This window comes from Rattus rattus, chromosome 6 (assembly GCF_011064425.1).
Source record: "Rattus rattus isolate New Zealand chromosome 6, Rrattus_CSIRO_v1, whole genome shotgun sequence".
NCBI lineage: Eukaryota > Metazoa > Chordata > Mammalia > Rodentia > Muridae > Rattus > Rattus rattus.
Window position 1 is genome coordinate 115846145 of NC_046159.1, and position 27582 is coordinate 115873726.

General features: G+C 40.6%; 1 protein-coding gene across 23 annotated transcripts in view; it reads left to right on the forward strand.

Moving 5' to 3' along the window:
• Cadps2 (calcium dependent secretion activator 2) overlaps positions 1 to 27582 on the forward strand; it is a 525569-nt gene that overhangs the window by 394541 nt on the left and 103446 nt on the right. For 13 of the 23 annotated variants that reach the window (XM_032906883.1, XM_032906888.1, XM_032906885.1 and 10 more), the window contains 4 exons: positions 3427 to 3528; positions 8782 to 8845; positions 11414 to 11537; positions 13430 to 13450. In XM_032906883.1, coding sequence (XP_032762774.1) covers positions 3427 to 3528; positions 8782 to 8845; positions 11414 to 11537; positions 13430 to 13450 — 311 coding nt within the window. The remainder of the gene's footprint in view (positions 1 to 3426; positions 3529 to 8781; positions 8846 to 11413; positions 11538 to 13429; positions 13451 to 27582) is intronic. The other 10 variants (XM_032906886.1, XM_032906893.1, XM_032906895.1 and 7 more) reach the window with 1 other exon arrangement.

Consider the following 27582-nt stretch of genomic DNA (forward strand, 5'->3'; position numbering starts at 1 on the left):
TAATAAATCTATAATCTTTATTCTAAAAATGCATGTGGTATGATAATTTGAGAGGTGGCTTAATGAATACAAGCACTGGCTGCTCTTCTAGAGGACCCAGGTTTGATTCCTAGCATCCACATGGCAGCTCACAACTGTCTGTAACTCCAGTTCCAGGAACCCAATGCATTCTTCAGGCCTCTGTGAGCACCATGCATGCGTCAGACATACATGCACACAATATATCCATATGCATAAAATAACAATGTAACCAAATAAAAACTATTATTCTGATGCTACTAAAACCCATTCATAAATTATAACTTTAGATTAAATTATAAAGTTAAGATAAGCTTAAGATTTTTCTCAGGGCTTCAGTGAATACATCACTTATGATAATGTAAAAGGTTTTGGAGGACTGGAGAGAAGGCTTAGCTGTTAAGAGCACTAACTAGTCTTCCAGAGGTCCTGAGTTCCCAGCAACCACATAGTGGATCACACCCAACCATCTGTAATCGTTAGCATTCTGGGATCCGATACACTCTCCTATGCCTAAAATAAAAGGATAAATCTTTAAAAACTGAAAAATAAAAAAGGAGAGCAAGGTCTTAGTGCTTTCATTGTGAATGTCTTCTGTAAGTGGACAAGAGGCATTGTTTTTTAACTTGCTAGTTTATAAGTTTTCCATCTTGCATAAGTAATGTGGGAATAGAAATATAAACAAATAAGAATGTTTAAAATGTTTCCTGCTGTAAGGCTAGTCAGATACCACTCCCAGAGCTCAGTAGGACTTTATTTTCTGTTCTTCATTATTTTTTTTTTAAGAAAATAAAAGAGAAAACAAGTAAGTTGTAGTACTTGAGAACACTAGCTTCAAATTATAGGAAACTGAGATTCAAGTCCAGTTTCTGGCCTCTTATGTTTTGGAGACGTAACCTCGCCTCCCTGAACCTCTTCCTCTCTTGGAAAGTACAGACAGGACTATGGGGAACAGTCTGTTATTCTGCAAGCAAAACATCTTGCCCAATGCCGGGTGCATAGTTCACATTCTGCAATTTAGAATCGTAATGCTTCTTTCGACAACAAGAGTTAGTAGAAGATTGTTGACAACACAAGAATTGCGTGCCTTTATTATTAAAAGTCTTTAAGCCATTCCCCCAAGGCCTGATTGCAGCTGATTGTCATTCATTTCTGATAACCTAGGTTAGAAGGTTACCTCATATTCCTAATATTCAATAGTTTGCCTTATACAGTGCACATAAAAGGGTGTGGGAGTGGATAAAGGCAAGTTCATATCTCCCAGTGTATTTGTACATCACCCTGTTTGGTACTTGGTAGTAATGAAGTTGGTGAACCGACAGTGTTTCACTGTGTATTGAACTATTTATCCCCTCAGATCTTGATGCAAACCCTTTTCGGACTCATCTCTCTCACTGTTCCTTACCTGAAATCCTATTCTGCCCTGCCAGATAAGCAGTACTCTATCACTGCCGATCGTGAAATCATCAGACAGTTGAAACAAGAACAGTCACTCAGGCTTACTATATAGCATTGTCAGAAAGCCATGCTAAGCATCCAAATGTAAAACTCTTCGGTCTTTTACCCGATTGTCCAGGCCTGCTGCGAAATAACCTGCTATAACTAACCATACAGAATGCATTCTTATTGATGTCCGTGTAACAGCATAATGCAGTTGAATCTGCATGCCCAAATTAATCATAATGTCGTTAATAACTTATATAAAACTCTCTGGTGGTACTCAAGGTAGACAGCCAACAGAGTGCTTGCCTGACACACACAAAGCTCTAGGTTCATCTCTGAGAGTCACGTGACCAACACAAGAGCATGAGCCTGTAATCAGCACTTGGTAGACGGATCAGGAATTCAAAGACATTTTTGGCTATCTGGGCCATTGGAGACCAATGGGATACATACAACCCTGTCTTTAATAAAACCAAAACCAAAGCACTGACGTGAGGAGAGTTTTTGTGATCATGGTCACCAATGGTTACTAATAACTAATAAAATTGTCTGGTTTTTGTGTTAACATTGACTTAGTAAAAGATGACTTTGAAACAGTTATGTGAAAATATTTGATTCATTTAATGCAAAACACCAGCGTTAAAATGTAGCTGCCTGCTGAATAACTTACCCACTGGCATTTTCTCCCTCCTCCATGCAAAACCAATACCAGTGGCTTTGTTATTAGTCTTTCCATAATTAACACTCAAAATCCTTTCTTACATGATAACTGTAACTGCTGTGTTATTCTAAATGTAAAATTAGATGTTGCCTTGTTTAGAAATTAATTATAATTGCAAGAAATGTTTTCAAAGACTAAATCCCAACAGCATGTAAATTTCTGAAGTAACAAATTATTTATTGTACATACGAACAAAGTCCTCATACTTAAATGATGCTTAGATGTGACTAGAAGATCATCGTGTCAATAAGGTTCAAGTATAACTTTGAAATTAATTGCTTTTGTCCTAATTGACTAGTTAACAAGCGTGAAATATATATTCATGCACATACACATATACACACATAAACGGGAAATATCAAATTAAAGCCTTGTTTATAAAGTAATTCTAGCCACTTCTCTTTACATTTAATAATCCTTGTTTTTACCTATTTTACACATAAGCATTAATATTAATACTTGAAATAATGAGTGCACATCTTTAGGAAAATATAATCAGTTAAAAATGAGCTAATAAAGAAAATGCCTGCTGCCCGTTCAAGCGCCAAAGATTTTATTAAGTATATAAGGTTTAAAGTAAATGTAAAATGAATGTGTTTCCCCCTCTGGATTAGCATGGACAGTTTAACTTTCTGTCCTCAAAATTTCACATGTCTGCTATACAACCAGATACAGATTTTTTTTTGAGAATTTTTTAAATATAATTTGCTAAGTGCATCTTATCTACTTGTTTCAGGCTCGCATGTTTATCTAAAACGTCTGTTTCTTACAAACTTTAAATGTCTCCGGCTTCGTGTTCTGTACACTTCTATTTGGAAGAGAACCAGTTAAGATATTTGCACTTGCATTCAGTCTATTTGATAATAGTCCCATTCAGGGGATAGGCATTTAATTGGTCAGATGTTTAATTCCACTGGAGAACATTTTCCCTGGATTTTCAAGGACTAGTTATTGTTTTCTGTGTATCTGGGAACTATTTATTGTCAGCATTTTACCTTGAAGGCTGTCTAAGAGAATGAATCCATTCCATTCATTCTAGGTCAAAAAAAAAAAAAAACGAAGTAAATGGCTGCAAACACTTCCATTAAATTTCCGGTGTAAACACAGCTAATGCTAAGATGCCTTTTCCTTGATCATTTGAATGATTTAGGGATATATTTGTGTGCATAAAATCTTTCAAGGTAAATCATCTCTTAATACAAATTGCTGACTCTTGGGTTTTTTTTTTTTTTTTTTTTTTCCAGGCCTGATGGGATTGGAACAGTTTCAGTGGAAGAGAAAGAAAGATTTGAGGAGATAAAAGACAGACTCTCTTCGCTCTTAGAAAACCAGATCAGCCACTTCAGGTGTGTATTGTATTTGAGCCAAGGATCTGGTTTTTTTTTCCAATCAGGCTTTAGCCTCCGTGCCCTGATGCGTTTTTTTGTTAAATCTTCCTGCCACCACTCAGCTACCAGGAGGTTCCGGTTGCGTGCGGTGTATGATCCAGTCTTCATTCTGCCGTCTTTGTCTCCACTGTTTCTGTAGCTCGGCCATTCCTGCTGTAACGTCTGTCTGTCGTAGCTCATGCTCTTCTTCGGCATTTTCATCCTTTCGTAGTGCTTTTCATCCCAGCCCTAGACACTTCCCCTTCTTTCCTCTGTCCCACCAGACAAGGAGTTCCTACGGTGGGCATTCCCAATTTTTTCTAGTAAAGAATAGTCTCAAGTATTTTCGCAAGTCTATGTGCTTTCCACTTATCTTGCTGTAACGTAGTTAGTAATGTCACTGCTTAATCTATTAGATATCTTCGCATTCACAACGTAAGTCATAGCACCTCCTTCACAGTGATTAGACTTTAATCATCGGCAGAGTGAAAGACCAGCATCTTGATACTATCGTTGCTCCAGTTTTAGGTAGTCTCAAAGAACCCACTGGTTAGAAAACATAAATAGAAACACGCTAATATGTTTTCTTCTATTACCGCTTCTATTAGACTGTCTGAAGCACTGTTACATCAATTAATTTTGTCTTATAGAATCTCTACCATGTTGTCCTTCTTTGGTTTGGAATCATTTCAGAAAAAAAAAAAAAACAACAAACTTTATGAATATACGTTCCCACCAAATCGTTATTTATATGTGAGAGTGAAGAATGGCTTATGAACCCTCTGAGACGTTATGTCCCCAGCTTTCCCTTCCAGTGCAGCGCTCCTGTACCAGCGTCAGTCTACGTTAATTCCCCAGAGAAGGTGATGGTACCTGGACCGAGAAAGAGGAAACCAACATCACCCATGGTCAAAAGTTACGATAGAAAGATCTTACAAACCTCTATTATAAAACTTTGATAATAACATGCCTCTCCAACTCATATACTTGACGGTCCCAAAGCTAGCAGCTGTTGAGGCTTACTTGTTGAAGCGTCTTCTCCTAAGTGTCTGCCCAAGAGCAAAAGCCTACACCTGTAGATACTTAGAGCTTCCTTAACATCTTAACAAGAGGCACCTTTCTCAAGGACTTCCTTTAAGAACTGCTTGTATTCACACAGATTCTTTGCACTTTCTAATGACATACTGTCGAACATGGTCACACACGTAGATCATCAGACATTTGGGAAAAGTATTTAATATGAAGAAACAGCCCAATTTATGTAAATAACAAAGGGAGGTGAATATTTGGAAATAGCAAAAATTGTACAGGGAAAAGGAAAGTAAGGGGAATGTCATAGAAGTCTTTAGAGAGGTTTAAAAGGACAATCAAAAATGAGATTGAAAAGTTAAAATAACACTTCAGAGAACAAGTAGGGACTCTAGGGATAGTATGAAAATGTTAACATACATGCACATCGTTGAGAGGTTAAATTTATGAAAACTTCCAGAGGGTACAGTGTTCTCTTGTAGTTCTGTGACCCTCCATTCAGCAAAAACTGATATTTGACCATATAAAGGAATTTAAGGATGGGACAATATAAAACAAAGCTAGAGTGTATGTAAAAAAAAAAAAACAATAATAAAATAAGAAAGCACTCCAACAAATGGGGATATAGGCTTCTCCAACTCCACTTGATGGCCTCACTCTAGCCACATGTATGCTCCTGGTGATCTTCAAGTGACACCTCAAAGGTTGTTAGGGACATTTTTCTCCTTTTGCAGTCTCTTTTTAAACTCATGACTGTAGGGTGGCTCTAAAAGTACCATGGGTGGGATTTCAATTGATAAGTTAAAACCATAATCAATAGGATTGCATAAGAGTTAAGAATGTACTTTACCTGAAATGGGGTTTCTGGTAAGATTCCTAGAAGGGTGTAGTTTACAGTTAGAGAAGGGAAATCATCATATGAAGTCTCATGTGTCCTTTATTCCCGTTTTAACATTCTTCCTTGAAAAGATCACTATGCAGAAGCAATAGTGTCCCTGCAGCAAACTTTAATTGTGTTGGAAATCTTGGTTTGCCCATGACCTAGGTAGAGGCTTCAAAGGGATTCTAAAATGAAAGGCTCTTTCCTTCTCCCATGTCCCCATAATTGTTTTTATTCTGCCTCACCATAACTCGGATGGGAAAGGTAACTGCAAATGGTGAAATTCAGTAAGTGAGAGAGTGTGCAATGGGGAAAAGGAGACGTCATCATTTAAGAGGGAAGTACAATTTAAAACTGCAGCCAGGGGCTGAAGCAGGAGAATGAGCAGTTCAGTCTGTCCTCAGACCCGAAAGCCACTTGGCATAGCTACCAATCAAAACAGCCAATCTGCACACACGGAGAAACAGGAGCTTGCAAATGCTGTGGCCTTAAACCCACTCTGGAAACTAGGTTAGCGGGTCGTGAAATCATAAACGCCTGTTGCAGGTGGGACCTATTTCATGCCTACACGTTTTCCGCTGTGAAAGCAAAGTCCACGTATGCCGAAGAACGGATGGCAGTCTGTAACAAAAGTGTTCATAGTTGAATAAAAATTAGCCATATGACTATTGAAAGCTGTGGGTGTAGTGGTACGGCCTCCACCAACACAAGGGAATGAAGTGCCAAGCGAGGGTGCATACACACAAAAGAGTATAAACTATGTCCTCTTAGATAAGATTCTAGGCATGTAATCTCATCCAAAAGTTGATCACTGGTTGCCTGAGGTACGAGAAAGGTCATAAATTTCCTTGCCTCTGCTGACACTTAAAAAAAAAAAAAGCAGAGACAGTGTCACAATTTAAACAAATTTCATAATTAGAATACATGCAATTTGTTCTAGATCCCTCCACTACCTAGCACTGAGGGCTAAGGATATAGCTGGGCAGGTGACGCTTACCTGTCACATGTAATGTCCTGAGGTGAATCCCCATCATCCAAAACCTAAACACTGAGGGACTCTCTTTCATAGCAGCGCGTTGTTAGGCTATCAGAAACTGAAAACTCAAGAAGTAAGAGGACAAGAGCACAGGTTGGGGATATAAAGTCCAAATGTTAACAGACTCCGATAAAAAAAACTTGACCTTTTTCTCTCTTCTAAAACACAGGCGTTACTTGGGGGTAAGGCAGAGCAAACATGAAGGACTCAAGATGTGTATTGCGGAAGACCTGTTAGAGGAAGCGTGCACAGTGCACATAGAATTTGAATAAATATTAATGGTGCATTTAAGTAAGGAAAGGGGCAGTGTTTTAATCCAAGACGGGTCTAAGCCAGCTCATTTATCTGTAAACCCTTGTTTACCAAAGTGGGAATGAGGTTGGCTTCAGTTCACTCAGATCAGGTACTAAATGTGGTTGAATTTTATTCAATAATTGAGTGGTTTCCACTTTGCTTTGCTGTTGCATAGCTGTCAAGAGGGAAAAGAAGAAGAAGGAAAAAAAAAAAACACCAAAATACCAAAATATTTATCCTGAAAGGAGGCAGGACAAAATGATCCCCTTCTTTTATAACTTGCGTTATAAAGATTAATTAAGCTTCTGTGCAGTTATTTTCTACCCGTTATTGATTCAGGATTACTCTACATGTGCCGAATTATTTACACATCCTGCACAGCCAATGCTAATTCAGAACATACCCATAGGGACCTGGGAGCCCTGAAATGCTAAATGTAATCTGAGGATCAGTAACATTCCATTCATAAAATGTGTCACCCGCAGGTTAATGGAAATAAACAATAGCAAAGACAATGGGTGGATTATGCAAATGCGATGAAAAGATTAAGCAAGGGGAGGGAACTACAAGGAGCAATTGGCGCTTTATTTAAATGTGGATTAAGCTTTAAAGTATACAGAGTGATTAAAGCCATTTCGCTAATTTGCTGAGGTCTAAAAAGCACCATTTCACAGAAACCTCTATTAAAATAAATTGATTGAGGCTTTCCTAGAGGTGGGGCAACATGGCACCGAGAGGCAAAACTAAGCAAGCTAAGTTCTAACAGAGAGTAGATGATAAATACTCTGGAGAAAAGCCCGCCTAACTAAATTTGGAAAGCATGCACTAGCATTTATCTCGACTGGAGGAGATTTCATGAAACTGACAGTCCCCAGACAAACTCAAATACAACTCTTTTAAAAGAAAGAAATATGTCTTTCTTTTTCTTTTTTAATTTTTTTTTTTAACTTTTAGCTTGAAACGTAAAGTGTGTTCTAGGTAAATCCACTCGAATTACAATGTGAGAAAAGTAATTTCATTGCCAGGCTACTGGATAATTGAGTAGGCCGTGGAGAGAAGTAAACTTCTCCCCAACTCATTAGTTTTTACAGACTCCTAAGTCAAAGTGGGGTAGCAGCATAGAAAAGCCAGCTGCCTGCAGTCTGGGACCTGGAGAGGGAGCTACAGTCTGGGAGAGGTGGTGGTGGGGTCTTTGGTGAATCTGATTCAGGGAGTACCAGTTCTGACTCTCAGCACTCTTCACGTGGAGATTGATGTGAAAAAAAACAAACAAACAAACAAACAAACAAAAACACCTATTACCATCCTGCGGCCCCTGACCTTAGAAGGAGTCCACCCTCTCTCTCTCCCTGAGCCTCGGTTTCAGAACATCCCCCCCCCACTCCTGTTTATGGGCTGTGTGTCTTCCACTTGTTACTTTGTAGCTACAACATCAGTGAAGAAACAGTTGGGGTCTTGACTGTCTGAGGAAAATCTGCACAGGGTTTGCATGGTCCTGAGAAGGTGAAATAATTAAACACGATGGTTGCCAGGTAGTGTCCCTAAATTGGGGGAGGGAACGTTGTTGATCTTAGAAGTTAAGTATACGGTGGATACCTTCTTCTCCCCCATATCCATGCCAGCAAGTATGAGGGAAAAAAAATAAACTATTTCATTCTCATCAGGACCTTAAATACCAAACCTTAAACAAGAAAATTTTAGGTGTCATGCAATAATCCTCTCTCCACAATGACCCTGAGGTGTCCTCCTTAACGTCTATTCTTCTAGTGCATGTGTCACGAAGACTTGAGAATCCTTTCCATCAGAGTTGGCACCTTGCTAGTTCAAGACGTTGAATCATACCCTTGGTGAAATGTAACAGTTAAAATAATGTCCAAGAGGACTCAGTGTTTTAACTTGTCTTCAAGGTTCTCCACTCATGCTAAGACGTCATCACTGGGTTAATATTATTTGCTTCGTGTTTATGTCCCTCCTTTTTTTTTTTTTTTTAAAGATACTGCTTTCCCTTCGGACGACCTGAGGGTGCTCTAAAAGCTACGCTCTCGTTACTTGAAAGGGTATGTATGATGGTTTCTAGACGTTCTTTGTGTTCTTAGGGGCTGGGTTCTGGCTGTGGAACCGAACAATCCTAGGAGCTTTTGGCTGAGCCCATGCCACTGCGCCCATAACTTTTCTTACTAATTTCCTCCCTGTCTCCTTACTACTTCCTTTCCTCCACCATCCTGTCCCACTATTGTCTTTTAGCGATAGCAATCTTTGCACCTTTCCCCCCACCTATCATCTCATGAGATTTTTGTTGTTGTTCGTTTGTTTTCTGAGTTGTTCCTATTTTCCAAGCCCACTACACACTTGCCTTTCATGATCTTCTCAGGTTCGCTGGGTTTTCCAAGCACTTTTCAGCCTTAGAGTCTTCCCCATAAGAATTACAAACAATTTTGTTTATTCTCTATAGATTGTGGTTTTATTATGCTGGTCCCAATTTGTTGACTTTATTGTATCTATTTTTCTGCTAAAGTAACTTTAGAAATTACCACCTATTAGCATGCCTACTAGAAAAGGAAGCAGAAATACTGGTCCGAAATTGAGAGAGAGGGCTTGACCCAGAGATTAAAATGAAATGTTTGATTATAGGTTAAGTCTGTACATGTTGTAGCCTCGTCTTCTGTTTTGCGTGCCTTGAATGAAGTCACTCATTCAACAACAGGTTTTATTAGAATTTTTATATTGTTAAAAGCTGTGTGTAGCCGTGGCTTTTTAAAGTATTTGTTCTGTTCTATTCCTTAAGGCAATTACAAAGCAGTCAGTTCTTGAAGTTACTTTACTTTTTGTAACCGAATACCATCTTGGGTATCTCACACAACCTCACTGAGTCCTGGTTTCCATGGCAGAGTCTTGCTTCTCCATCCCAGCAGGGAGGGGGTAGTGATCCAGAGAAACCCTGTGACAGGTGGCAGGGTGATAGCCACCCTTCCTAGTTATAGCCACTAATCACATCTCCTGCTAAACTGAAACAGAATGCTACAGGCCACTTCTTTATTTTCTTTTTAAAACATCTCTCCTGACTTACTAGCCACTTTAAAAAGCCAAATAGAATCTGTAAGTGAATTTTTAACACCTTCAGTGCTTTGAAAGAACCCCAGAAGAAGCTGAAACCAGAAGCCAGAGTTTAAAATCTCCCTTTCCACATGAAGCGCTTAGGTTCCTAGACGAAGTAAAATAACATCTAAATCCTAGCTTCACCTCTGGGGCAAACATATACATTCTCATTTCTTATTACTCTTTCTGTTATTTCAAGTTTCCCAGCATGAGAAGCTGAAGTAGAATTCATGAGACTCTATGCAACAGCAGCATCTTGATGGTAAATTTTGGCAAAGATTTCATTAAATATAATAAGCCTATACATATTTTACTTTGCACTTTTTTTTTCAGGCTACAAAGTATCTACTTTCTGTTTCTGAAGTAGCAAAAAATATGTCGTAGTTGAATTTGATAATGAAAGACCTGTTAAGTGATAACATTCGCTGCTTCCAAGAAAGAAAATCTTGCCTAAAGACATTTGAAAATGCTGCCAGAGCCATTAATGCTGGCACACTAGAATGAATTCAAGAGTGTCCAAACATTGGTAAGGAGGGAAGAAAGTAATAAAGTTTCAAACGGACGTCTTCAGGTCCTTCTTGCAATTTAAGAGATTTGTAGAATACCAGCCACACTTAACGGCCCCTTTATTACCTTTTTTATCTTATGTATCATTGTTTGAATATAAAGAAAGCATAGCAATTACATTAAATACATGGGGAAATACTCTGCCTAACAATGGCTAACAGTTTACAATAGGAGTTGCAATTAAAAAGCGCCAGTACATCATTAGAAAGTATTTAAAGTTACCTTTAGAATTTTGTACATAACCGTTATCTGCTCCTCAACCATAAAGCATGGTAAGGAAAAATATCCAAGAATACATTTTAGGAACCCAGCCTTCTTTTTTATCCGAAACTGAAGAAAATGTCCCCGTGTCCCAGTGCTGGATCTCACAGAAAGCACTGGTTCCATGGAGGCAGGGACCCCCCTTCCTCTTTTCAGACTTCAGCACACCGTGCCCAGCAGACCCCAATTATTAACGTTTCATCTGAGATGTTTACAGCGCTCCAAAATTATGCCCATTCACGATGGAGCTGTTTCTTATGATTTTTCCCCCACATATATAACTCAGAAGACCCGCGGCGTTTACATTAGGACTGTACAAGACAAACTTTGTTTATCACTTTTATGCCAAGGGCTGTAATCCTGATCTGAAACAGCTGCTCTAATGGTGTCGTGGATCCCCAGAGGAGAAGTGACAGTCACACTGAATCCTGGTGACCTGGCCTATGGGAGGTTTGATGTGCACAAATGAGGCTTAGACAGGAGGAGCCAATACTGAAGGATTAGGTCCCCAGTTGTGAAGTGCCGACTCATTACTTCCCACAAGTTACAGAAGACCCCTCCCCCTCCCGTCCCCTCCCCTCCCCCTTCCCAGGAACACTCAGGTCTGGTTCAATCTGTGTGATTTGTTTTTAGAATGTGTTTTATGCAGCGCCTCTCCTCTCTCCTTTTCTGCCCACCCCGCTTCTCTCTCCTCTCCGTAGGTTTTAATGAAAGACATCGCCACTCCTATCCCCGCGGAGGAGGTGAAGAAAGTGGTCAGAAAATGTCTGGAGAAAGCTGCCTTGATCAATTACACTAGACTCACAGAATATGCCAAAATAGAAGGTCAGTGCCCTGAGCAGTTGCCGAAGTGGCCGCGAGAGCCAACAATGCCTATTAACTGAATTTTCCATGAGAAGTCCTTTCCTTCCCTGAACAATCCTGTGCCACGGCAAAGGGAAATGTCTCATTAAAATCTCAGCTGGCGAACTGAAGCCTTTTTCCTATTCATTGCTTTAATATGCCTCCTGGGACTCGGCTTGAATGAAAGACCCAGGATCCGCGCTTAGGTTGGCCTTTGTTCGCATTTGAGTTTTCAGGAAACCAAAAGGTGTTTTCCTGGGTTGTATTTTTTTTTTCTTTTTAACGTTACTGTAAGTACGTCTAACGTTTAAACTATGGGCTGCGGATTCTTCGCTGACTGGTGTCAGTGTAGCATTCCGTGATTTTATTTTCCGACCTGCACCGTCACTGGTGGAGGGAGAAACTTGTTGATTGTTTCGCCGGGCTGGGGTAGCCGGGGAGAACTTCTGCCGCTGTTAATTGCTCGCTCTACGTTGGTGCGTTTGAAAGATTAGACCTCTTGAGAGGACTGTGCACTTTTTCTCTGTCTTCGAGTTTTATTCATTAAGGACACTGATATTTTAAATGTTTGGAGATAAGGGGATGGGACGTTGCGGCTGAGTCGCTGAGATCAGCTTTTATTTTCCCGGTCTTTTGAACTGGCTGACTTCAAAGTATGGGGAAAGATTTGAAGTCATTTGTTCAAATTGTCGTAAAGCTGGCTCGCATCAGACGTGGGATCATCACCAGCAAGAAAGGGAAAGTTTGCGCTTTGTTAAATATTTATTATATCTTAAAATAAGAGGGTAGTCATCCTAGAGACCAAGATCTGCAACTTTTAGTAATTTTAGATTGTGCTTAGCGGACGGCTAATTTATAATTAATTGGTATTAGAATAATTTTATCCCTCTTCAGCCAATGGAAAAATAGATAAATGTTCTGATGTTCTGCCTTTCCTTTTTTTTTTTTTTTTTTTTTTTTTTTTTTTTTTTTCTCCTCCAAATCTGGCCAAGCTCCCTAACAAGCATGCGATAACCAACCTCCTGAGTGATTAACAAAAAAAGCCATCTCGTCACCATAGCAACCAATATTATATCACGAGAGTAACAACGTGAAACCTCCTTAGTTACCAGCTTAACATCATTAATTACGATATCATGTTGTGTTAAAGCAAACGCGGTGAACACTCGGTCACTCGAAGGAAGATGAACGCTTTGGTTTTCACCGGTGCACGCTCCTTCCGCGTAGCTTTCATGTCGGGGAGTGTTGAGTGTCCCAAACATGGTTGAGAGAACTCATCCCTGAACCAACCTCAAAATCTTTCAAGCGCCTCAGGGGAAAGTTTGTGGGGGACCTTGTGCAAATACATCTCCAGTCTTAAATTTGCAGACGGAACCGTTCCTTTCTGAGCTCTGGCACCTTTTTCCTGCTCTGCAAGAATGCTAAAATGGTTGACTCCCTTTCCATGTTTTCGCTTGGTGGTTGATAGCTGTAGAATATGTTAGGAAGGAGGTGGGGGTGTCTTCTTTTATCTGTAGGTAGAGATGTTTGCCCTAAAACCAAGGGGAGAGCATGCAGGGACCCGCCCATGCTCTCCTTTCTTGGAGTTGAATGTGAATATTCTAGAAAATGGATCCCAGCAATGTGCTCGAGGACTGCCAAGCTGTCTTACTCCCGAAACGTAAGACATTGCTCGCTCACTGAGAACAACTGGCCTGCTTTTTCAGTTTCTCCTTCCACCCTACCTATTCTGATGTTCATTTAAAAAAAAAAAAAGGAATTATTTTTTAATGTTCAGGTCAAACCAAGAACAACGCAAAATGAGTTAGAAATAGAAAGATGGGTTAGTTTTCTTTGCTTCCTCGGCCTTAAATTCTCTTTTCTTATGTTTTTAGGGCCTGCAGAAAAGGAAACAGGTAAATGTTTCTGCATGCACGTGCCATTGTTTCTGTTGTGGTGGTATATGACATTGTAGAAATATTTCTTTGAAGTACGGTTGTCATAAAAAAAAAAATAAGCGCCTATTTAATGCATATAAAAATGTGGTCATGGGACTCTTCACAATTTGTACGATAAACCTGTCCACCACTTCCAAAAGTCTCCTCCTACCCTCTTCATTATTATCATAACTAGGAGGAAAAACAAGCAACCAACTACGTGTTCTCAGAGCACTTTTTAGTTGTACAAAACAGCACTGCTGTATGGAGGTCCCTCTGCTGTATGGTAGGTGTCTGTTTACCGACCTTACGATCTGAAGCTTCGCACGACGCCGTTGATACTTTTCCATTAAGCGTACCGTGAGACAGTTCTACTCTTCGTCTTCCCTGGTATTTCACATCACTCGGTGGTACCATACTGTACTTGTCTTTCTGCATCTGATTCGTTTCGTTAACACAGTGCCCTACGCATACATGGAGCTCACAACAGGTCAGGGCGGGGTTTCCTTCTTCTCTAAGGCTGAGTAATACTTCATTATCTGCACAAATCGAATTTGCCAAATGCCTTTGTCTATCGGTAGAGATTGAAGTGCTTTCATGGTTTGGTTGTTGTGGATAATGTTGCAAGGAAGTTGGAAGTTGGAAGATATCTGAAGATAGATTTATATTCTTATTTTTTTTCATGCTCCTCCATACTGCTGTCCACAGTATGTCTAACCATTTCCTCCACACTGCCCACAGTATCTGAGCTCTTCCCTTCATATCCTTGCCTATTATCTGTTAGATGAGGTGAAGCAGGGGTTTCTGTGACCATGGTTGCTGGAGAGGAAGGGATAGTTTATTATGGGTTTGTTTACATCCCCATGAAGATACTGAATATTTTCATATCAACAAGAGACCCACTGGGCCTTGGAGGTGCTCATTTGATAGATGTCTTACTCTGTTCCTCTGCCATTTTTCGTTGGGTTATTTGGGGCTTCTGGCATTGATTAGCACGAGTGTGTCATATATTTCAGATGTTAGCCCTCACGCAGATGTATTTTCTCTCATCTGTAGGCTGTCTTTCATTGCGTTGCCTTCTTTCCTATTGGTTACATGTTTCTCGACATCTGTAAGAGGCGCTCTCCCCATCAGAGTGCCTGTTTGTTTGTTTTTACCAGGATACTTAAAATACATCTTTTCATAACTACTGCTAACGCTTTGTAGGAAGAATATGCGTTATTTTTCTCTGGAAGATCAGCAGTAGTTTTATATGAATTCAAGGCAAAAAACCAGAGACCATATTAATGTTATACATTGTCTTAAGCATGGACACTAGTCCTATTGGAAATGGTTACCAATACTTGAAGGGGTCTCATAATCGGAAGAGAGAAGCATTTTCCTTTATCATGCTTGAAAACTAACATAAGGGTCAAAAGCAAAACTACTATGACATGAAAGTAATGTGTTCTTAGCTCCAAACGAATGAGCAGAGGCTATAAAATCCCTAGGGAAATTGTGTGTGCACAAGGGCGCATGTGTGTACGTGTAGGAGTAAGTGTAGGGGTGTGTGTATGTGTGTATGGGTATGGGTGTGTGTGTGTGTTTCTGAGTCTCTGAAATGTTAAAGGTCTTGTTCCTTTTGCTTCGTATCACAACTGTAATTAATTGTGCATACCATTTTCTGTACACTCTACCTGTTCCCTCTTCAGCCTTATGAGCAGAATACTTCTTGCCTTGCTCCTCCTGTCTCTAGGTACCTAACCTGATGGCAGGATCAGTGTTCTGAGTTTTTGTTAATTAGTTTCCGTCTGGAAACAGCAGTGCTTGAGACAAGTGGTAAACCATCTTCATATCCACATAGACAATTTTTTTTTTCATGCTGAAACTCACATCTTCTACTAAGGGCTCTATTTCTTGGCTCTTTCTGTTATTTTCCACAGTCTGTGGCCTGAAAGGTGAGGCAGTACAACACACTGAGACACACGCGGGGGAAGAAAGGCACTCCACAGTAGTTACTGATAGCACTTGAGAAAAATATTAGAATAGAATGAGGTTTTTTTAATCATCTCGACTCGCGGCAGCCCACACGATATCAGTGGTTCCATGTTCTTTTGCAAACTCTTTCAAAAGATTTTTGCAAAGCCAGCAAAGTGGATCGGCAGTTAAAGACGCTTTCCACAGAGCCTGGCAACTGGAGTTCAACCTGCAGAACCCATAGACAGACAGACAGACAGGTATGTGTGTGTGTGTGTGTGTTATGTGTGTACGTAAACATATATTTACAATATACCATTTAAACCCCCATAGTCTATAACATGGTTGTTCTGAAAACTGACTTTAGCCTAGCCTACAAGCAAGGAGTCGGAAGTGTCTGTGCTTTCCCACCTCTGTAGAGCACACGAGCCATCCATCTAAAACCAAACTCAGGCCTGATCGTTATGCTTTGGGGCTTTGTTTCTTCTGTGGAATAAGACAAAATTCTAGTGCACCTCAGAACACGTGGGCAGAGATATACAGTACTTACATGGCTCGAGAGGAGGAAGAGGGAAAGGATCCTCCATGTACCTTGCTGCCCCTGATGGGGAAGCCTCCCTTCACCCCTATTTCCTGTGCTTTCCACCATTCACCTGGGCATCTCAGCAGCTCTAAGAGAAACAATTTTGCTAAGACTAAATGGTGATCTAGAAAGGAAAAATATAAGTACGGTCTTCGATAATTGCTCTAAATCAATGAGAGATTTTTAAAGAAATGTATATTTCTTTAGTTGCATTTAGTGGCAAAGAGATTTCCTGGTAAGTGACCAGGGGAGATTTTTTTTAATGAATATAAATGAAAATATTAATTACCTTTTTATTGATGATTTTTTTTTCAAAAATTCTCCTGGACATTACTACCTACAAAAGAAGAATGTTCTGCCCAAGATTTCTTATGATTTTGTCATCAATCTGAATGTCCTAAAAGTGTTTTAAAAAAATGATTTTTATAGAAGCCGGAGGACTTCAGAAAAAAAAAAGTTGACTACCATTATCAAAATTCCATGCATTTGTGATACCACCTGGTCTCTGAGACCTGGGAACACAGGCTGTTCTTTCTCAGGTGGCTGCTAGGCTTCCAAGACTGTCAGACTCGAAATGATAACATTGTATGACAGTCCCTTCAGCCTTGTTACAAAAACTTATGGTTCATACTATTTCATCACAACTTTTCCCCAAAATAAAGTTACTATTAAGACAAAAAGTAAAAATTAAAAAGCCCTCTATGATAGGCCCGGTCTAAGCAGTTTAAATGTGTCACCTCGTTTACCTCTTATAATGAAACTTTGTGACGCATGTTATTGTGGTTATTATGTCAAAAAACAAAACAAAACAGATAAGTGGCTACACTTGTCTAGCCTCACAAACCTCATAAGTAAGTCATTAGGGCTCAGTGTCTGAGAATTTCCATTTAGGATCTTTCCTCCATCCCTTTCTCCCTCTTGAAAAGTTTGTATCCATTGAAAAGTTACAATCTCACTTAGTTCCTCTTACGTCTCAGTTGTCCTGTTTCAAGTGCTTTCTATTCTTACTTCTTTCCTAAAGCAGAGGGCACAAAACGGTTCTTCATCCTCCTTATCATCCTGTGGTGTTAGCACCTTGAGGAGAGAGGGGGCCTTGTATCTCAATAACCAGTTCAGCCCCAGCTCAGAGGAAAGCGCTATGCACGGCACATGCTTGGTACCCAGTAAATATTTATTTAATAAACAGATGAGCTTACGACACAGACCGTTATCTGACTACTTACAGCAGAAAGAGCATCCGTAAGCTGGCAGCATGCCTTGTAAAAGGTCAATCGAACCAATCGCTGTGTAATTAAAATACAGGGTAAAAACTGGCCACTTAAAAATAACACGAATGGAGGTGGAGGAGAGGAAAAAAAAATAATCCATCACAGGATCAGAGAAGGCGAGGCTTACAACTACCTTTACAGTACAGAGCGATCCACCTGTTTCCACCATTCGCTGACCCACTATGCTGCTTGGTTGTGATCCATGTTTTCCTCTTTCCTTTGGGATCCTTCCTTGTCTGTTGGCAGAACACACGTGCAGATAATCTAAACAACAGATCTGTTAGAATCGAACAACAGATTAATGAAAACAAACGACCTCGTTCAATGCCTTTCCTTCTTGGGTATTGCGTGTTACGTATAAAGCTTAAGGAGCTATAAAATACAGCTGCTTGGATTGACATTTTTCAGTACTTTATAAGTAATCTTTGAGTTACGCTGTACTAAAACCAAGTCTTTATGAATTTGCTTATCCTTGTTGCCGGTTTTGTAGTAGTGAGATTTATAATCTAGAACTCATAATGGCACATAGATCTTAGTTTTCATTCTATTTACACTGAATGGCTTGATACTGCCATTCAATTATGTGTCTTTTTTTCTTTAAAAAAATGAAACATCCCTTTGTTTTTTAGTTCAACGAGTTTCTTAGAGATGAGACCAGCTCTAATGCATACGCTGTTGGTCCCTGCGGTGCTCCAGAAACTGTGCCTCACATGGCGACTTACAGTATAAGCATGTTTCTTAGAGCTACCCTTTACATGACTTTTCTGTGTACGTTTGATAAATAGGTGTCTTAAGAATCCACAACTATGGAGGTGTCTAGCACAGATGGAACAGGAGAGAACTTTGTCCTGTGAAGACCCATGTCAGCCCTCCTGTTCGTTGCCAGGTTCCCAGGTCTAAGCCCCGGTGTGCTCATTTCCAGACTTCCAGTTGAATGGCACCGAAATGCTTTCCCGCGAGACACCGTGCCGACTCTCTTGGAGAAAAGAAGCCGCACTGTGGCTTGTCCTTACGTCATTAGGATGTGTGTGCCATCTGGGTGGCATTTTAATTTAGCACTACATTGTCAAACGATAGTGATAAATAATAAATAGTCTGTTTTGTTTAAGATCCGTGTGCCGAGAAACAGTTGATATGTCTTGTTGACAGTGAATAACTTCTTACCAACATTTCTAAAATAATAATTTTCTCACGTAAAAGTTTGGTGTGCTGGCTTTAGGTTTGTTTACTATTAGATGTCACTTCACACACACACAGACACACAGACACAAACCACAAGCATACACACATATGTAAAAGATTTAAAAATAAGTTAAGACCTAAAATAGATGTCACCACAAACTGATGGTTTTTTGTGAGCTAGACCAAAAAAAAAAAAAAACAAACAAAAAAACAAAAAAACAAAAAAACAAAAAACTGTTCTCCAAAGCATGACAACACTTTGTGGGAAATAATCTGTAAACTGAAGGCTACAGACTCTTCACCCAACAGAAATCAACAGGTACCTGAAGAATTCCCATCTGACATGGAGCAGTGTGATAAAAACAATGGGTTCCTTCTGAATTACCTGCCGATGATGGGTCTGCCAAAGACAACAGTCTCCGACTCCAAAACAATAGGGATGAATTATAATTTCTTCATCGTACGTGAGAACACCATTCATGTCTGCTGGAGCTCTTAGTTCCCTGGAGCTTCCAGTGAAGGAAATTCAAGTGTACACTGAAGGTGTGGGGGACACGCTAATCTACCTGTTGCAATCACTGGATAATGGACCACATCGAGCTTCATGTTTGTCCTAGAATTTTTAAGATCTGGGTATTTTCCTCATGGCAATGACATGTTTACATTACCTAAGAAGAGGAAATTTCCCTAATGGCCATAAATTGCTTTAATTTCCTCCGGTAATGTAATCCAATGGAGCTGTTGACTTCTAAACTATTATTATCAATATCCTTTTATCCTCATACTGAATTGAACATCGTTAATCCCGCTTCCTGGATACAGGATGGATGGTTTTCTATCAAGCTTATATTTAAGCATAATTCTACTTCACTTCGGCTTCTTCTTCTCCGGTTCGGAGCGAACGGGATTCTTCCTATTTTTGTTCACTTCAGCTCTTCTCCACCTACTCACTAACTACAGAGGAAAATACCCCATGCTATGTAATTTGTTTCCCCAGTAATTATCTTATTACAATGTAGGCATATTAATTCCTGCGGATCAAGAGCTGTTTGGAAGCATTATAAGCAGGGGCTGCAAGGATTACCAACCAGAAATGGCAAATGAAGGCATTCCTCGCTCATGCCTGACAAGGGCTAAGTGTTCTGAGGGCAGCTTCAGACTTTCCGTACAGAGGGAAGCCTCTGCTGTGCAGTGGACCAGTTGCTTCTTGCGCATTCAGATGACGGTGGGGAAAGTCCAATAAGGATGTGAGACGCGAGGTTGTCCACTGCAGAAACAAGAAGCAAACCTTGCAGCAGACACTCTTAGCACCTCTGCAATGTGAAAGGAAGACGGGGGTTCCGCACTCTTATATTCCCATTCCTTCCTTCCTGCTTTCTTGTAGTGTAGGTCCAGGACGGCGGTAGAATATACTTCTCTGTTTAGGGGTACTGCCAACACTACGTATTCCCTTCAGCTTTAGAGGTTCACTCCTCAAGTTGGAATGAATCTTGCCAGCACTTATCCTCTGGTGCTAAAGAACTGAAGGTCCAGAGTGGCAAGGGTGTGCGTGTTGGTAGGGAAACAAAGTTGAATCCCACAACAATGACGTAGGACAGAAGTTGGGTGGTCTCAATCATCTATCCTAAGGCAGGTAACATTTAAACTTGAGACCAAAGTTCCTATGACCTTCTGACCTGGGAAGGAAACATTGTTCGAGATACAAACCCAAGTAACCATCTACTTCAGAGCCAGTTCCACTGCCCTGTAATGCTGATCTCCAATTCCACCTACAGGGTTTTGAGTAAGTGTTACTTCATCATATAGCTCTTCTTGCTCCTGTGGATGGTGCCTCTGTTTTCTTTCTAGATCATTTCCTTCTATTTATAAATATGGTATCACCCTAAAGAAAGCTTATCCTGAGCTTTGTACCCTACAGCTTCTGTCAGAGGACAGTCTCGCACCGATTTCCCTTCCCTTCACTTCTTACTCCCCAGTGGCCTTCAAGCACACAGTACACCTGGTGCTAAGACATTAATTCCTTTTCTGCTAATGTGGGAACATTGTAAAAGCAAGAATGAACTGGGTGAGTCACCACTGACTCCTCTACCATCCAAATTCCCAAGTTTAGGTGTTTATAACCCCAGAAGATTATTATCCAAGTGCTACTGTTTTAAGCATAACAGATTAAAAGTGATTCCTGGTCTAGAGGAATTGCCCAGTGGATTAGGAAATATTCAGTATCTGTTGATGTGTTGCCTGGTAAAGTCTGTCCCAAAGTTCAAGTTCCTCCCTCTTCTAACTCCCTAAAAGGGAGATTGGAGAGATGGCTTGGCGATTAAGAGCACCGACTACTCTTCCAGAGGTCCTGAGTTCAATTCTTGGAAACCACATGGTGGCTCACAACCATCTGTAATGGTGGCGTCTCTGAAGACAGCTACAGTGTACTCACATATATAAAAGTAAATAAACCTTAAAAAAATAAACCTCCCTGAAAGAGTCTATGGACTGTCCCATAATTCTGTTTTCAATGCCTTCCAAAGAGCTGAACATTGCTGCCCCATAAGGAGACCCCTGAGGAGCACATAAAAGATAACAAATGGCCTAATATGCACCATTAGATGAATAAGGACTCACTTCATGTAATGACCATAGAGAATAGCATATTCAGTGAATTATCTTTCTAATATGGGCAAATGCTATGCAGGACTTTATGACTAATTCCTCAAGAATATCATATTCACCCTTCTCCCAGATCCTCCCAGATTCACCCCTATTCTTACCCATCCAACTTTATGACCTCTTTGTTCTTCACCCTCAACTTCAATTTTTGCTGTCCATGTTCTTGGATGTATGGCCTTTGAGCACTGACAACTTCCCGGGGGCTATTCTTGATGAAAACCGACACCCCCTCTCCTAGTGACTCTCAGTTGCCAATAGTTCCTTGACTCAAGAGTAGGACTTCGGGTTCACCTCCCCTCCGGATGGTGGAATTTGGCTGAGCGTGAACTTGCACAGGTGTTACCCATGCTGTCACAACATTGTGAATTCATACATATGACAGCCCCGTTATAGCTGCAAGACACTGTTCCCTTTTTCTTTGTTATTTAAAGATTTCTTTATTTTATGTATATGAGTACAGTACACTCCAGCTGTCTTCACACACACCAGAAGAGGGCACCAGATCTCATTACAGATGGTTGTGAGCCACCATGTGGTTGCTGGGAATTGAACTCAGGACCTCTGGAAGAGCAGTCAGTGCTCTTAGCCTCTGAGCCATCTTTCCAGCCTCTCCTTTTGTCTTAAGTTTCTGGTGGTGGCGAATTAAATTTTAGCAGCACAGGGATGAGCCACACAGGAGACAGCAGGTTCCCCCATTACTTCAGCATGGTTGGTATAAAATGTCGGAGCGTTTCAAAGGGAAAATCTAAGTTTAGATTATGAAAGTAGTTTTGGTATCTAGGCCTCTGAGAGGCCTTCTGCACTCCCTCTGGTCCATGAAACAACACCCCAAGAGCCTCTTTTCCTTACCAACAGCCAAGTAGCAATAAAATAGAAACAAGAATAACCCTTATCAGTCACATCCAGGGAAGCGTGTTTAGGAACTTACTTTGCCAAGCATGACACGTAGACTTTCATGGGACAACATAGAGCTTGAAACTCAAAGGATTGAATTTAGATTAGGAAGTATCCTAAGTAGATATCTAGAGATCAGCCATGACCGCGGAAGATAATTTTTAAAGGTAAAATCTAAATCAGCTCCCTAGTTCAGCGTTTTGTTCATCAAAATTATATCCATGTAATAAAGGGAGTACTCACCCCTACCCCATGGATGTAGTCCCTTCCTTATAAGTATCTCAGGGTATGGTTTTTATCTGTTTAGTCCATGTTCTCCATTTATTTTATACCTAAGCTTGAAACCTCCTTTTTAACTTTAAAAAAAATATATAGCATATTCCATTTTAGTTCCTTTATCTTTTTTTTTTTTACATAGAAATGGACGAAGCTGCTAAATGATAAATCAGGATACTTATAATTTAAAGAGTCCCTTATTACTGGGGGGAAAAAAGCTTACATTCTTCTTAAAACTAACCTTTGAGGTAGGTACCTTCTTAAAAAAAAATACCAGTTGAGAACAGGAGAAACACCCCCGCCAGGCAAGGAACAGTCCTGTAGGGCCCCTTCTGTGTGCTCCCCAGCAGGAACTACCCCTCCTCTGCCATGCCTGACACTCTGAAAGCTCTTGCTAGAGTCTTTCCTCATTCCTCGGAAGATGCATGAAAATCTCATTACAAGCATTCAACACCTGCTTCCTAAAAGGTCTCAAAAAAGATGTCAGTTTGCTCAGCTCACTTGACAGTGTGTCACGGATTTGTTGCTGGTTCTATTTTATTTTTTTTTAACTTCCATATGGAATGCTGTCTTGAAATAACAAGCTTCACTGCTTTCACAAGCAGTTCTGTAGCCCGTAGATCTCCAGGGTCACAGCTTGAAGGCACGCGGCTGGTGACCCCCTGTTTATTTACCAACATGTGTCAACAGGTAAACCAAGTGACATGTAGCAACGCGGCTCCCGCAGCACCTTGTTAATATGAGCAGCTCAGATGTATTAGGAAGTCCTTTTCCAAATCGGAGTAATGCAAACTGACAGGCTTCTTTCTACCTTCTTCTCGGCAGTTTCTAAGTGCTCAAAGCCTGCACAGATAACATGGTTTGGAAGATTAGGAAGGGATCCTTACTTACAGAGCATGACTAAATAGCCAGAAAGCCAACACTAAACCCAAATAGATAGATGGATGGATGGATGGATGGATGGATGGATGGATGGATGGATGGATGGATGGATGGATAGGTAGGTAGGTAGGTAGGTAGGTAGGTAGGTAGGTAGGTAGGTAGGTAGATAGATAGATAGATAGATAGATAGATAGATAGATAGATAGATAGATATGTATATATCTTTATACATATATATGAATGAAATACACAACACACACACACACACACACACAGACACACAGACACACACACACACACACACACGGAAACCCCTGAATGGTAGCAAGCTTTCACATCCAGCAACACTGCTAGAGATGTGCTCCTCTGTTTCTCTCTGGAAACTTAGAGACATTCATGGTCTTAATAAAAACACAATTTCAGTCATGTTGTGATAAGTCATATACTGTAACACCTTGTAACAGCTGTTTCTGTGTGGAGGTGCTAGTCATCACTTCTGTCATCTTCCATCATCATCAACCTTTACTTTTGGGTTTATTTTGTTTGTGGATGTATGGCCTGCATGCACGTATGCGCACCATGTGCATGCTGGTTGGATCCTCTGTAACTGGGGTCAAAGATGATTGTAAGCCACCATGGGAATTGAACCCAGGTCCTCTGCAAGAGCAGCAAGTGCTCTTAACCACCGAGCCATCTCTTCGGCCCCTATTTTAAGGATATTAAAAGGAGGGGAGGGTATAGCTGTGCCTCAAAAATCCTCCTAAAGAAAGTCTCATATAGAATCAATGACTCTTCCCCATTTGCAGACCTCATGTTATGACCTGGCATACACGCCAGTGGCCTGCATCATTACCATCTGCTGTTGGACTAAAGATAAATGTACTCACATTAAGGCTAATCCAGATAAACTATTTAATGTGACAGTAACTATAAAAGAATTGGTTCAAAGTGCTGTGTTATTAGCATAACTAATTCCAAAGCAATACTCATTGGAACCATGCTTTCAATGACAGGGTCATTAAATGAGCTGGTCCCAAGGGAGTCATGGAACTAGGAGGCCACAGGCTTCCTGTTTTCAAACAATTAAGGCATTAGCATTCTCATGGATCCCAAGCAATTGTAGGTAGGTCATACCACTGCAGATTATTTTCAGCCTTACACAGAATTACCCGGATATGAATGGCATTTTATGGTAACCCAGCAGAAATGCAAAACTATTCAGATGCCACAAGAAAAACATTACCTTTGATCTAAATGAGGTCGATATAAAGATGTAGCCTGAGGTCTGGGAAGGTGTCGCAGTTGGTAAAATTGCTTTCTGTGTGAGCATAGGAGATTGAGTTCAGGTCCAACGAACCCACCTGTAATCCCAATGTTCCTACAGCAAGATGGAGTCCCAGACTAGCGATTCTCAGACACTCACAGGCTGGTTAGCCCGTTATATGTTGCAGTGAACAAAACCCACCTCAACTAAGGCCAGAGACGAGGTTCTCCTCTGACGTTTGCCCACACACCATATCATGCTCCTGCCCACACTCATACACACAGACACTTGCAAAGATTTATTTTTAAAGGGGGGGGGGGTTGCTTCATTTCAAGCAAGGAAGGAAATAGAATTCATGCAGATTGCCTTTGTGTCTAACTCCATCTTTTGTGAGTTGGGAGTCATCGAGACAGTTTGATCCTGAGAACAGCATCAGGATCCTTACCTGGTAGCCATTTCAGAATGCAAATTCTCAGACCTCACCCAAGACAGCTGAGTCAGACGTTCCATACGTGATTCCAAGCAGCCGTGTTTCAGAAAGGTCTGCGGGGGTTCCAATGCGCGCTGGAGTGGGGCACAGTGGAAGATCGTCCACCTGCGGATGCCAGGAATCAGAATCTCGGCACCCCTGGAACCATAACATCACTTAGATGGCAGCGGGCATGTCCATGGTGCCTCATTCCCATGGCTTAGTTCTCTCACATATCAAACATAGGTGAGGCTTGGGAACTCCTCCCACACCCTTGTGAGGCAGTCTTCATATATGCCTTCTCTAGAGCACCCGTTTCAAAGGATCATCCATCCTACTCACAGGTTCTAAAGTGTCAGGCAGGTGGGGGATGGACCTTTGGATTAATGGGAAAGAAGTTATCTAATTTCCCACCTTCTTCCCTCTTGAGGTCGGAAGGCCCATGAGGATTGGCCAATTTTAAGAGTCCCTGGAGCCCGACTGCCCTAGGCACTGGCACCAGGCCACTCACCTATACAGAGAGGCCAGAAAACAAATAAAAACTTAGACTTTGCAACTGCATCGTTGTCTGGGAGAAATGTCCTGGGCCAGCAGAAAAGCCTAAAGAGTTAATATTGTGGAACAAATAGCTCACAGGGCTGTGTGTATTCAAGACACTTTAAAAACAAAATCTCGTCAATTATGATAATGCCAAATCATAAAGTTTCCATGGGATCTTTACATTTTGTCAATGAAATAGTTTAAAATGTATGTCAAAAGCACCACAGATTTCTACCTATTGTATATGGGAAAAAAAGAAGTGACTCTAATTGGTCTTTTCCCCAGGTGCCCCTGCAACCTTTACCATGAACATCACTTCTCTCCCACCACTTGGGACCCTGACAAGAAATGGCAAGGAGGGAAACAGCCAGGGAGCACATGCTAGGAGTCCACATGCTCCTTGAAGTCTTAAGTCCTAATTAAAGCATACTGCCGTCAGTCTGTCTGCTTGCAGCTTCCCCTCTCCCTGGCTGTCCCCAGTGGATCTCTTCTTTAATGTACAGAGGAATAATTAAAAGAATATGCTTTAGGGAGCTAGAGGGAGTTTTAGAAAATGAAAAATGTTCCAGAATGAGGAAAGATCGTAGCCAAGAGTAGTGCACCGAAATTCACAAAGGAAGCTCTCTGCTTTGGGCATGTTTGTTTTCAATGTCACTATTTGAAATGTATTACAACAACTGACAACTTGAGGCAAAGCTTCAAGCAGATCAACATTTGTAATGTGGAAGAAACGCTACAAAGACAGCGGAAGAAAACATCTTAAAGAGGAGTTCTGGTTTCAGATATTCCGTGTAGATTTTAATGGGGCTCTTGATAGCCTTGTTGTCTAGCAGAGTTCTACCTGTGCAGTACATTAAGCTGTTTGGCAGTAGTCAAAACTGGGTGAAAACCAAGGGTATGTACACATTGTGCTTGATAAGAATGCTGCTTATTTAAAGTATTAAGAGTGGCCATTATGTTTAAGGACAAAGTGTCCCTCCTCTCAGTAAACTTTATCTAGGAAGAATAAAATGTTTAAAGAGTGTTCCACCAGGGACTTAAGATGCCTTCAACATTTTTATTTAGGACAGTATCAAATGGAGAAGCTGATTTTAACAATTCACACATAAAAATTGGTTGTCTCATTTTTTTCTATCGTATACTGGTGACTACTATTGACTGTGTACATATAATGCATACACATGCGCAGACATACATGTACATAGTCAATACTTAGAAAATTTGAAATGAAGAAGAAGACAAATCATTCAGGTTTTCTTAGTCGTTGTTCATCGCTTGATTAGTTGATGGTTGAGACAGGGTCTTAGTGTGAAGTTCGGGCTGCCCTGGGATTCAAAATAAGCAGACTGCCTCTCCTTCCCAAGCAATGGGATTAAAGGCAGGAACCCCCAAAACCATCCAGGAAGTGATACTCATATACTTTCTCTCTATATGTCCTCTATCCATCTCTGTCTGCCTAGCATCTGTCCATCTATCTATCTATCTATTATCTATCATCTATCTATCTATCTATCATCACCTATCTTTCTTCCTCTCTGTTTTTTTGAGAATTTCATCCATGAGCCCTGCGTCTACATTGTTTCTACTCTCCCTTCCCCTCAAATCCTTTTGTGTCCTCCCCAACGCCCAACCAAATCCATGACAACAGCTTTAAATTCTATCATCATTTACACATACGTACGTATGTACAACCTGTCAAATCTATTTAGTATTGCTTGTATGTCCAGTACTCGTCACTTGATAAGGTTTAATTAAATCGCAGCAGGTAACTATGTGACCTTAGGAATTGGCTTCAACCTCTCTGAACCCAGCAACAGAAGTCCCGACTCCGTAGTTTTCAGGATGGCTTTAAGGATGCAGTAAACAATATCCTAAAATACGTTGGAAATACAAGTTCCTTGTGTGTGATGGAATTTTGTATTTATTAAGCTTTTTGGGAACTATACTGTGTGTGTGTGTGTGTGTGTGTGTGTGTGTGTGTGTACACATAGACACATAAATATATTAAAACTATACATTTCAAAATGTAAAGTTCCCTGGGACTCACTCTGTAGACCAGACTGGCCTTGAACTCAGAGATCCACCTACCTTTGCCTCCCAAGTGTTGGGAGTAAAGGAGCCTGATCTCACTCCGGT